At 37.3% G+C, this 13,688-nt stretch overlaps 1 protein-coding gene across 1 annotated transcript; it reads left to right on the plus strand.

The window, feature by feature from the left end:
• Positions 1 to 9,234: 9,234 nt before the first annotated feature.
• LOC123320525 lies at positions 9,235 to 10,859 on the plus strand. Its single transcript, XM_044907872.1, has 5 exons — positions 9,235 to 9,617; positions 9,800 to 10,070; positions 10,159 to 10,372; positions 10,434 to 10,647; positions 10,726 to 10,859. The coding sequence occupies exons 2-5, from the start codon at positions 9,919 to 9,921 to the stop codon at positions 10,803 to 10,805; spliced, it is 660 nt and encodes a 219-aa protein (XP_044763807.1). The 5' UTR covers positions 9,235 to 9,617; positions 9,800 to 9,918; the 3' UTR covers positions 10,806 to 10,859.
• The last annotated feature ends 2,829 nt before the right edge of the window (positions 10,860 to 13,688 follow it).

A 13,688-nucleotide genomic window follows, 5' to 3' on the forward strand; every position in this document is an offset into this window, starting at 1 on the left:
CATGAACTACAAACAATTTTTTTCTGTAGTTCTGATGGCTGTTGCAGATGCGGATTATCGTTTCATATCTGTTGATATGGACCATATGGAAGTGCTAGTGATTCACATGTTTTTCAGCGATCGAATTTCGATAGAAGACTATACGAAAGTACTCTAAATATGCCTCCCAATCAACGGTTACCAAATGACGACAGAGGAACCCCAATGCCTTTTGTTTTTGTGGCGAATGAAGCTTTTGCAAAGACTGAACACGTTCAATGACCATTTAATACAATTATTATTTATTTACAACTAACGGCTGACTAGGACAAGAAGAATGGTCGAGTGTACATTTGGGATCATGGCCAACAAATGGAGGATTCTGCACAGACCATAAGTTGTGGAGCTTCCGTTTTGTGATACTATTCTTAAGGCATGTTGCGTCCTTTACAATTATGTGTGGCAGAAAGATGGAATAAATTATGAAGATACATTATATGCATGCCCCCTGGCCGATCTGAGTAACACAAATATGCGAGGGACCCATGCTGGCTCCAGAACAAGAAATTATTTTGTCAATTACTTTACTTCAAGTCACGGTTCTATTCCGTGGCAGTATGAGAAGATATGACTTGTAGTTCAAATGAATCGATTTCACGCTACCTTTTTTCTTGCTTTGGAATTTATTTGGACTGCAAATGAACTGTTTTTTTTCTTATTTATTTAGTTCATCTGCTATTGCAAACTGCCCAAAGCCAGGAAAAATTCAGTTCTGAGTTCACTTGTATGGAACTTTTTCGAAGGCCATAAAAAAAAATTGCTACATGCACAATATGTAAGAGTGAGTTCAGCTATAAATCGACTTCGAACAATTTCAGGAAACATAAGCAGAGAAAGCATCCTCTAATTAAAATAATTCAAGATGAAGATATCGGTGCGAAAAAAAAAACAAGAAAGACAATTACGGAAACCCTCCTACCACTCCTACCAACGGAATCCGAGGAAGTTTACAATAAAAGAAAATTAGTGATGAGGGATGTAAAGGCTGTGACATTAACAACAGACTGCTGGACATCCTCAAATTCCGAAATTTTTTGGCAGTAACAGCTCATTTCTCATCCGATAATTTCGCGCTGAGGTCTATGGTGTTAGGATGTGAGTCGTTTCCAGAGAGGCACACAGCCAAAAATTTATCCGATGCTTTGAAAATTATTATTAATGAATGGGGATTGGAAGGTTAGATCTTGATGGTTATTTCGGACAATGCATCTAACATCAAAAGAGCTATCAAATATTTACTTTTCCTGAGACAATTTGGTTGTTATGCTCACACCATCCACCTAATTGCTCGTGATTCTCTTACCCATGCATCCCAAATATTAAAAAAAATAAAAACCATTGTTGGATATTTTAGAAGGAGTTCCTCTGCCATGGCAAAATTGTTGGAACATCAAAAGCTCATGAAAATCGAGCCAGGAAAAAAACTTATCCAGGACGTTGCCACAAGATGGAAGATGGAGAGATTTGTAGATCTCGAAGAACCAATTTGAACTGCAATGGCTCTTATAAAACATGAGTTGCCTATCGTTTGTGAGGAAGAGTGGCAATTTTTGAGAGAGCTAATTGTCATTCTTCGACCTTTGGAACATGCTACCAGAGTTATGAGTGGGGAAAATTACATCACAGGGTCATCTGTAATTATATTAAAACATGGACTCTTCAACGTGTATAGGGAAATGAGAGGTTCTTCTTCAGTTTTCAACAAAATCCTAGCTTCAATAATTCAAGGAATTTACATTAAAATGGGTGATTTAGAAAACAGTATGTCATTGGTTCTCTCGAGTAAGTATCAGTCTACCGAAAAGTCTTTCGATCGAAAGTTTATTGAAAAGAAAGTTCTCTGCATCGAAGAGTCACTCGACCGAAAATGACGCCCACTTTCTTCTGATTGGCCAGATTGGTCGGAACGATTCGGAACCACTCGGAACTGGCACTCTTTCATCTTTGTCTTATCATTTATGAAATTTGACAAAGAATATGCACATTTGGACATTTAATTCTGCAGTACCAAAACGGTTGATTGTTTACATAACCTTCAGTCTGGAAATTTTTCGACTTTCCTCAAAAATGAAATCAATTTGAATAATCATTTTGACGAATCAAGTAGGACCAATGATAATATGATGAAATGCATTGAAAGTGTTCTCTAGGATACATTCACTGATCAAACAGAATATATTTTCTATATATAATAAAAGTAGGTATCCATAAATTGTATAAAATGAATATCATTTTCTCATTGTACTAAGTTCAATCAAATGCAACCTTTGTTTTCAGGTAATGTTGAATGCAATATTCTGTATTTGTTTATAAGAGAGGAGTGTAGGGCAAGAGAACCTCACTTCTCAAATGTACCAAGATTTTCGAATTAAATGGGAATGTGATGACGATTAGTTATAATATCATCTTAACATATAAATTCTACTGATTGAGGCGAATAGGGCAGTTGGCAATCAGAAAATTTTAAGACCTATCACATAATCCTGATTTTTCTTGACTCGAATAAATGATATAGATTACAAGAGACTAAGTACAAACAATGAGTATAATTTACAAAGCAGCCATTCAAGAGATTCTCTTCAAACTATGGTTTCAGAAAGTGGATAATAAAAGGACAGATGGAATAACAGATACCCATGAAATCAATAAAATTTTTGGGACAAACAGTGAACTGCTGATATAAGCTTTGCGGATAAGAAATAATTCAAAATTGCCTAAATACAGCAATGAGAATCATACCATATGTCAAGTCATTGTATTGAAATAATTAAATATAAACTGTAGGTTGAATTTTCAAGATGTTCATTTGATTCATAATGCGGATAAGATGTATTATCAAACATTCCAAATATTCTCCTCATACTATGATGTATACTTACTCTATATACGAAGGACTAATAGGGAATGTAGCATTTTGTTTTTTGATGGATAAGTTTCATTCACACCGATTCGAAGTGTCCGTTTTGAAATTTGCATGGGTTTTTCCCGACTCCAATATATAATATAGATTACGAGAGACTAAGTACAAGCAAATATTATTTTATACAAACAAGAGATTCTCCTCAAACTCTGGTTTCAGAAAGTGGATAATAAATGGACAGGTGCATTAATGAATAGCCATGAAATTATTTGGTAAAACAGTGCTGATATAATAAGCTTTGCGAAGAAGAAATATTTCACAATTGCCTATTAAAACAATGAGAATCATATCCTATGTTTATTCATTGAGTTGAATTTATTAAATATAAACTATAGGTTGAATCTACGAAATGTTTATTTCATTCATGAAACCGAAAAAGAACTTTGATAATACATTGTGAATATTTTCCATATTCTGTGATATTACATATCAGGAAAAGAGGTCAAATTAATTCTAATATTCTTTATTGAAGTCATTCTAGCTCTCGTTTAGTTTCTGGACTTCTTCAGGGACAATGTCCATTAATTAAAATATTGTATGTATTTATTCTTAGTCCCTGAAGAAGTTCAGAGACTGAACAAAAGCTAGGATGACTTCAATGAAGAATATTTAGAAGACCCAGAAATTTGACTTCTTTTCCCGATATCTAATATCACATCATCCAGATTTTCTTCTATCTAATTCTCCATATACTCTTCACACTATGATGTAAACTTACTCCAGATACGAAGGACTGATAAGGAAAGTAACATTTTGTTTCTTTCATTTATACCGATTTTAACTGTCTGTTTTGAAATTTACCAAGTAAAATGTTACTCTGATCTTAATTTTTCCCTCATTTCAAAGATACTGAAATAGTGATAGGTTTTTTGAAATAAAAGAACACATTCGAAAAATCTATTTCAGTGAAAAACACACTCCGGAATATAAGACTAAAAAACAATGTTAAATTACTCAATCTCAGATTCAAAACCAACTGGTAAATCCTGGATATATTGGAAATCTGGTGAGCAGGTGGTTTTAGTATTTCCCGTTCATTGGGTTACTAGGAATATATCGAGTGCAGTTGTCTCACATCTTCAGTGGGATATTTGAATGTTTTCAATTCACCTACGAAGATTTTCTTGCCTTGGAGAGCATAGGATAACAGAATAGGTAGCAGGCAGGCATCAGGTTGAAACGATGTATCATTCTAGTAGGTACTGAAAGGTTTAGGGATCTGGCAAATCTTGGATATATTGGAAATCTGGTAAGAAGGTTGTTCTAGCATTTCCTGTTCCTCCATGACTTCCATACAATAATACCATCTTGACTGAAAACTGTCTCTAACATGGTTATTTGAAGACACTCATTTACAATTCTTTGGCGTAGTTCGTCCTAATTTCAGGCCGAGTCACAAAAATCTTGGACTTAAGATGGCTTCACAAGAAGTCCAGAGGGTTCAGGTCAGGTGTTCCGGTAGGTCACTCCATAGGACCTCTTCTTCGTAGGTAGCATATTCGAGAGAATCAAGTCAAAAGAAGGCCCTCATTACTATTATTATTTGAACAGGGGTCGTTATGTGGCTCGGTTAGCCTTTCGGGAACTTCGACCATGTAGATCTTTTGTATTCTCTACCCTACTCATTTACAAGAATCCAAGGAGATTGTCAGTGGTGTAGATAAAATCGACACATCCTTAGGGGCCTTTGCATTACCTCGTGAGTATCCAGCACTGGTTTCCCTTAGGACAGCCAGCTCTGGACACTTGCATACCATGTCTTTCGCTGTTTCTGCTCAGTTCCGTGACAGCTTTATGATTATGATTATAATGATTTATTATTGTCTAACGAATACAAATATTCAATTATAAGACAATTTAAAAGTCAGTGAACAAATCAACATTAATATAATGCGTAAAGAGAGATACAAAAATTTATACAAAAAATAAAAAAGCGATAAAACAGAATTTTCAACACAAAACACATTAGAACAAAGCTTTAAACCATCACAACTGATTGATCCTAAGAACCTGAATGACCAACTCTTTGAAGGAGTACTTGGTCAAAGGAGTCAAAACATCACATTGGTCTTCAATCGACGAATAACACGATATCATATTATGGTTGACAGGTGAAAACTTCAAAAGGTCAGTACGAGTCTGAGCCCGTAGAACAAAGCTTTGACCACGACCAGGCAGACTAAGGGATACGAAAATTAAGCCTCTGCTAGATAGTGGGACAGTGTATGGAATGATGAAGAACATTGAACAAAAACATTACACTGTGGAGCAATCGACGATCCTCCAAAGAGAGAAACTGATGTCTCAGAAGCAATATACCCTCAGGGGTACCCCGAGGTAAATAAGATTTATCCCGTCTAAAGGAAAAAGATATTTCAAGAATCTCCTTTGAACCCTCTCAAGCGACTCAGCGTAAATCGATGGTGTCATACGGCACAAGCATAATCCAGGCCAGATCTCACTAAGTAATAATAGAGGGACTTCATGCGGTCCACGTCCGAAAAATGTCGTAGATTTCGAAAAATAAATCCCAAATTCTTCTTCGCTCCAGTAGTAATGACCCAGCAAACACTGAAATCCAGTCACTGTACAAAAACTGCACATCGTTGCTTCACTTGACTGCAGTGACGGTATTGCAGTAACTGTACCAAAAAGGACCGTATATGTCCCGCTGGACTGTGCACTTACTGTACAGTAAAAACTGCAGTTGATATACAGCCACAGCTGCACTTTAAAAATAGCGATGGCGATGGTATTGCAATCACTGTACAGCAAGCTGCACTTCAAATGCAGCAGATACATGCTAAAACTGTACAGCAAACTGTACTTTAAATGCAGTAGTCACTATGCAAAAACTGTACAGCAAACTGCACTTTAAATACAGTGGTAACTGTGCAAAAACTGTACAGCAAGCTACACTTAATGCAGCAGTTCAGTTAAGTGCTCAAACTGTACAGTAAGCTGCACTTTATATGCAGTAGCCACTGTGCAAAAACTGAACAGCAAGCTGCACTTTAAATTAAAAAATAAACCGCAAGTTCAAAGGTGAGGTCATCGATAAATATAATGAACAGAATAGAAGCCGAAACTGTTCCCTGTGGAAACCCGGACGACTTCACAAATTCACGCGACCTATTGCCGCAACATTCCACATACATTACTGGATTGTCAAGATAAGATTGAATTAACTTCACCAAAGAAGGGGCAAATCCGAAACCCCGAAACGAGCAAGCTTATTAGAACAGAGCAAACCGTGATCGACCTTATCAAAGGCTTTGGAAAAATCAGTGTATCATCATCACCACATCAACCTGACCACCCTTCGATAAGGTTGATCACGGTTTGCTCTGTTCTAATAAGCATATGCATTCAATTATATTTTCAATTACATCAACCAAGTTAGTAACAGTTGACCTACCCGACAGGAAGCCATGCTGATGGATACATAGCCGATTTCTACTATAATTAATAATATACCTACTCGTTAAGTGTGATCTCAAATATGTTAGCGAAGTTGCAGACTATTGACACAGGCCTGTAGTTACCAAACTGATGTACGCGGTCACCCTTCTTGAAAATAGAAGTCACTCGAGAGGTTTTCCATTGCCGCGGAAAAACATTGTCCCAAATAATGATGTTAAAAATATATGTAAGAGGTGTCGACAGAGCTGCAGCAGAGTCATGGATGAGAAATGCGGGAATACCATCAGGTCCAGCGGTCATATTCGGCTTAATCTTCCTACACGCAACAAAAGCCTCATCTTCAGAAAAACTATTAACAAGCAACAAATCGGCAGAGTTCACCGAGTCGTCCGAAATGTCACAATGGGGTATTTTCCTAATTTTCAAAATATATGCCATAAAAATCCTTATAACTCAAACATCTCGAAATATATTTTTTTCGAATTTTAACATACTGCATTTTGTCTGTATTCGATTACGAAAATTCTGATTTCAGAAGTGCTCTTGTGAACATTCTACGTCATTTTTACAATCCGGTAACGCCCATTTGTGTCAGTAATGGTCATTAAAGTTTTCTGATCACCATAGACGTAATAAATATCAAGTTTGATGATCACATTTGACAAGAAAAACACACAAAATGTCATCGGTTTTAAGAAGGTAAAGACACAGATTACAGAAACAATTTTTTGTAATCTGTGGATATCTTCTTGATCGGTTCCAGTGTTGTCGAATTAACAAAAATTACTTCCATAAAGGCATTCTACATCACAAGCTTTCACATAGTCGAAGTTTCGAAGGGTGTATTTCTGAAATGTCTGAATTTTGAAGCGAATCTTTTACGTGTTGGATAACTAGTAGAAAAGGCTTTCCATAAATAATCTCAAATTCGGTTTTGGAGTTTTAGGAAACTTGCCTATTGGTCGACGAATTCAAAGTTCCAGCAAAGAGATCAGCGAATGTGTCAACAATGTCTCTGGAATTGGAGAATACCCTTCCATCAAGATGCATGGAATTACGAATTGATCTTATCTGACGTTTCTGGTTGATAAAATTCCAAAACGACTTTGGTTCCTCTCTGAAAGCAGCTTCATGATCAATATATTCAGAATAGGCTGAACGTTTTTTGTTAGCCAAAAAAGGTTCCCAAAGTTTCAAAGGCCCTGGAATTATCACTGCTCGATGGTTTTGCCAAGAGCAGTTGATTCAATATCCTCATTTGTCCAACCCAGTTTCCTGGCAGCAGATTTCCGTTAAGGGATATTCTTCTATTGCTTCCAGCAAGCTGCATTTCTCACATGTAAGTGAAGGGTATGGCCTCAAGCGCTGCTGTAGGAGCTGTATGCATACAGCTCCCGTGCCACCAACACAGGCCCAGCCTTTTCAGTTTCTGCAACCGATTGCATGTGGTGACCTCTTCGGTTTTTGTCCACCACGCTAGAGACTCATAGGTGACAAATAGGGCGTACTACCGCTGGCACAGCACCATTTTCGGTTTCAAGCCCAGAACGTCCAGACTTTCAGAGTGTCCGTTCAGGACATAAGCTCTGAGGTCGAGATTCCTTTTTCTAGTGAACAGAATAATCAGTGTTGTCTTCGAGGGATTGACGATTAGTTAGAAAGGAATCGAACCCTCCACTGTTAAGTGGATGGGCGAGTTCCGATATTGCTGGTGTAACTGACCAGCATTCGAATAACAATAGAACTCGAACCGAACCACTGGGCAATAGCCATCGTCTCTCTGGGAATACTGACAGTACTGTTCAGGAATATTGGAAATACTCTGATATCAGCTATGTTGAAAGGGCGAATCGCCGATGAACTTGCAAAAAGAGCATCAAAGGTTAACGAACTCTCACGTGAAATATCGGAACGCATCCGAATGCGGAACGCATCCGAATGTTGTAGAGGAGTGAAGCGGTTGAACCACGGGGGAGACGTTTTCATTGGCCGCTTCAAATACGATTCACATCTACAGTTTCAGAGCTACGGAGGATCCATACAGCGTTGCCATATCAATAATAAAGGCACCAAAAAAAAAAGATTTTCGATGAAAAAATTATTCTCGAACACAGAAAATAAATCAAATAGGTATAGGTGATGATAAAAGTATTGATAAAGTGTTTCAGAGTCAACGAAGATTATGGTGGGATTCTATTTTCCATGAGCTTTTCAAGAAGCCCACACATCGTATATGTTTCCAGTTTCCATTTGAAAAACGGAATGGTATTCGGCTAAGGAATTAAAGAAAAAACAGTCGATTTTATTAAAAATCAATTGACGGGCTTATGCTTTCATTTTGATTTATTGGTCGAAGATTATATTTCAGACTTATGCCATATCCTGTTCCCGTATATACTACGATTCAAGAATTTCATTTCAAGTGCTCCGGCAACCCTGCTGAAATATTCCAATATTCGAAATGAGTGGCTACGAGGCTACGTATTAACCACCCAATAGCGGAACGGAATCAGCAGCGAATAGAAATCCTTCTTTTGAAATTATCAACCGTTTTTGAACATTGGGCTTGCGCTTGGTTTGCCGCTTCAGTCTTCAGTTCATTTGAAACGTTCTGGTTGCTATTTCGCTTGTTTTATAGATTTTCGAGATTTTCCTGTGTTTTGTTGAGAGTTGTTATTTGTTATTGTTTTTATTGTTGTTATTGTTGTTATTGAGTGTTTGTTGAAGTTCCTGTTGTTTTTTTCAATTGATTTATTGCTTGATAAAAAAGAAGGTGAGTAAATATAAAAGGGTAATTTCATATTATTTGATGATAATACTTTTCCGAAAAGAAAATGTGTGTACATAACATAATTGGTAAGTAAAAATAGGTAAACCTGATGAGGTATGTAGAGCTATAATCTAGTCGAGTCCAAAAAACGTAAGTATTATAGGTCTAGTTTTGTAACATATCCATTTCCGACATGGCTCTCCATATAAGTATTTGGAAAATACAAGGCACAAGTCTGTTCATTTACCAATGAACACCTATGTTCTTATAAATTATTGATTTTAAGAACAATTTTTTTCAGATGGAACTAGTTGAAGTACCAAAAGGTACTTATTATATTTCACCCGAAAATTTCATCTTCATCAAAGATAAACAGGCATCAAGAGGCAGGACATATTTGAAATGTCAAGATCCATTGTGCTCTGCCAGAATCATAATGCAGGAGGGTCAGCAATGGATTTTGAGGTGAGTTTTCTGGGGTAATACCTAATGGGCAAGTTTCCTAAAACTCCAAAATCGAATATACCATTATTTACTTATTGTTTGGTAATTTATTGCCTAATGAATATAACCCCATATTACTAAGTATCTAATAACTACCTTCGAAGGTTTCAATTTATTGCAAATAAACTCAATACTTGATCTAGAATGTGGTTTTAGAGCGGAGAACCATTTGGCTGATTTGGTCCTGCTTCAAGATATTCGGCTAAAAAGTATCTTAGCATTCAGAAGCAGGACCGAAACATCAACTCTCCTTCATATATTTATGGAGGAAGAGATTCGCCACAATGAGGCATCATTGAGGCTCACAAATGGGTTCCTCAGTGTAAAACCGATGATGCAGCGGGAAAGGAGGAAAGTGCAACCTCCCATACCAGCTACATTGGAGGATGCTGCTGGCTATTTGGCAAATGCATCGTACGTTAAATATTTTTCAAACATATTTTATTGACCTCATCTGTCTTAAAGAAAAAAGAATTAAATTTTTCTTGTTCAATTGTTCCAGATATCGGAAATATTCATTAGAATTGGGGCCACAACAGAGACCATTCTTCGATGGCATCAGGGATGGATGTCTCTTTTTTGTGTCCCCTGGTATTTTAAGAGAGGCAATTGATGGGAATAGTCTCCACTTGCACATGGACGCGACATTTAAAATTGTGCCCAGAGCAGGTGGAGCCCATCAGTTGTTCATAATCCATTGGATGAGGGATTACACGGTGAGCATAACTTTTTTATTATTTTCTAGTTTGGCATTTTTAATTTTTTTTTTCCTGCAAGGCATACCCTGTGGTGTTTTGTATGATGCCAAACCGCACCAGGGAAACATACACTGGGGTACTGCGATACACCAGGCAACTATTTGGCGCCTCCCATATCTCCTCTGTCCTTTGTGATTATGAGGTGGCCCTGAGACATGCAGTTCGAGAAGTGTTTGCTGGAATTTCCTTGAGGGGTTGCTGGTTCCACTTCGCAAAAAATGTATTTCTCAAAGGTGGGTACGATATGGTATTCAAAATCAAGTGTTTATGAAACCATATGGATTATTTTTTAATTGATAAATATTTTTCAGCTCGCCAAATGCAGGGGAGAGTTCCTTTGAATTGGACAGCCCATGAATCGGACGCTACAGTTTTCTACCACACCCGTTAGTAATTTAGCATCTTTTACGTAAATCCCATTTTCTCAACATCGATCGACATCTCTTGGAAAATGGTTGAATCTGTGGCTCGAGCCTTGTTGCGGAGACATGCATTGAAAAATCCGTTGCCGTTAGAGTAAATATTTCGGTGAATTTGCGAAGTGAATAGCTGCGTTTCTAGTGACGATTAGTTGCCGATTTATTTATAAAAACATCAAGTGATTATCCCTTATCAGACAGGTATGTTAAATCCTTGATATTACGATTGGAAGAAATTATATTTTCAATTTATTTCAAAAACCACGTATTCCATGAATCGGACATTCCGACGCCCAGGAAACGGACGTCCAGTTCATGAGCTGCAATGTGTCCGATTCAAAGGAGATGTGAAATGTCCAGTAATCCAGGGAAAACCGTAACAATATACGAAGTTGCTGAGTTCGTGAATCCAGCTTTTAGTGAGTCATTTACAATCAGCAATATCTGCAAGAGTTTTAAAAAAACTGGAATATACCCATTTAATACGAACATCTTCACTGACGAAGATTATCTCCCTTCAAATATAACTGAGAGACCTGATCCCACATCTATAATAAACCGGAAAATCCCAGCCATCTCACAATCGAAAGGCAACCTACCAGAGAACGACAATATTTTAGATCAGCCATCTACTTCTGCTGATCCAAATCGTCCTTCTACAAGCGGCATCGGCACTGTGAAGAGAACGAAGGAAGGAAGAGAAGAGTTAGGAATAGTTCCTCCAGAAATGTTAAGACCATATCCTTCAGCACCTTTGAGAAAACAATGTAGAACTCGTGGCCGAAAAAAAGGAAAATGTTCAATCATTACAGAGACACCTCCACGGGATCTTGAAGAAAATTTTAATCAAATAGAACAAGAACTTGATCCTCCCAATGTCGAAGAGAAGAAAGATTCCGAAGAAGATAATTCTAGATGCGTAGCTTGTGGTGGTGAATATCGACTCAGTAAAGAAGAATTTATTCAGTGCAGTTTGTGTAACCAGTGGTCCCACAAATCTTGTGGTATTATTGGAAATTTAAATTTTTTCTGAAAAAGTGTTTTTGAAATTTATTCTCTTTTATTTTACCTGTTTTCATGTTGTTGTACCATTGTCCACTTCATGGGAATAACTGTCCATAACAAGGGAAACATCCCATGAAATGGACATTTTCTATAATAAACTAAGACTTATTTTTTTGAGTGACTAGCTTTTTTTTTCTAGTTTTTCCTGAGATAGTGAATCCACAGATCTTACGCTCATATTATGACGGTAAAATTTGAACTTTTTTCCTTTGAAATAATATTTCACACCAAAAATAATTAAATTGTCCGTTTCAAGGGAACTCTCCCCCATATAAATGACGCAGTTGCCGTCAGAATGGCTATGGCCCTTCCACTGTTGCCCGCAGAACGAATTTCTGAAGGGATAGACTTCGTTTGCGAAAGAATCAGTAATGATGGATTCACAAAGTACATGCAGAGACAGTGGCGTAACACCAATATTTCGGTGTTTGGTTTCGATAACCGAACCAATAACGCCATCGAGTCTCTGCATGGACAACTCTTAAAAATCATAGGCCGCGCACACCCCAATTTTTGGGTGTTCGTTCTATTTCTTCAGAAATTCGAACACTACAAGTGCTCTGATCTAATCAGAGTACTTAGCGGGCTGCAGTTGAGAAGACGGGGGAGACGCCGTTATATTGAACTAAATCAAAGAATCAGTAAGTAGCATCAAGTATTACATATATGCAGCCACTTTATTGGCTGGATAAAAGCCATTAATTTTAATTGATGCCAAGCACAACTGCCACTCTATTATGATTCAATTGTGATGAATTTTAATTACTTTTCAGATAATGCTCAGCATCAATTTGAGCAAGACGGCAATCTGCGTCAATTTTTGAGTGTGACCAGCCTTGAGTGTGACCAGCCATACGGTCATTGGCATTCACAGGCTATTTGACCCAAATGTGCCAAGTAAATAAGACATCGAAAAACAATTAATCTTAAGAAGTCAGATTTTAATGAAATTTTTCCATTTCAGTTGAGGAAATTCCAGACACGGATGGAATGGTCCCGAACGATGTCCAGGGCTTAGAGGAGGCTGCTAATATTGACCTGGATGTCGAAAACGCAGCCTTAGTGCCGTTGGTGGACAACAAACAAATGCGAAGGACTCAAGGAGATGATTCCTCGATGAAAATAAGCAGGGGTAGTTCCTATAAATTTTTTTCGAAATCGATCTCCCTTATTCCATGATACGGCCTTTGGGAGGCGATGACGAGTTGACAGTTTTTAATTTTTTACGGGTTCTAAGAAACACTGAGCCATAAAACTATACATAATAATAATATGAATCACTAAATAGATGTCACACAATTTCTTTAGATCTGATAACTTTATTATTAGGGGTTGAAAATAACAACTCCTTATGATCCTTTATGAGGATACTTCATTCTAATAAAATATAGCGCGTTGTAATAAATTATTTATTTACATATTACATATTTACATCAGAACTTTCCACAGAAGACCAAGACGTTGATGAGCTTCCGATTGAAGAAGCCGCAGATCACTCTCAGGCCCAAGAGGATCATTTGGCTCAAGAGCTCCAGAGAGTCACAGAGCAGCCTTCTCCACGGGAACCTGAAGCTCATCCGCTTGCAGGTGACGTATACGTATATAATTTTGATACAATGAATAATTTTATTTTACAATTAAGTGGTATGTTATTCTGGTGCGGAAAAATTAAAATTATCAATGTTATTTGCTTTAAAAAAAATTGAAATGCTCATAAAACAATATTCTACAAAACTCTTATCCTGTGTGGAAAACTCAATTTCAATGGTTTCTTCTGAAGTAGTGTTGAA

This window comes from Coccinella septempunctata, chromosome 9 (assembly GCF_907165205.1).
Source record: "Coccinella septempunctata chromosome 9, icCocSept1.1, whole genome shotgun sequence".
NCBI lineage: Eukaryota > Metazoa > Arthropoda > Insecta > Coleoptera > Coccinellidae > Coccinella > Coccinella septempunctata.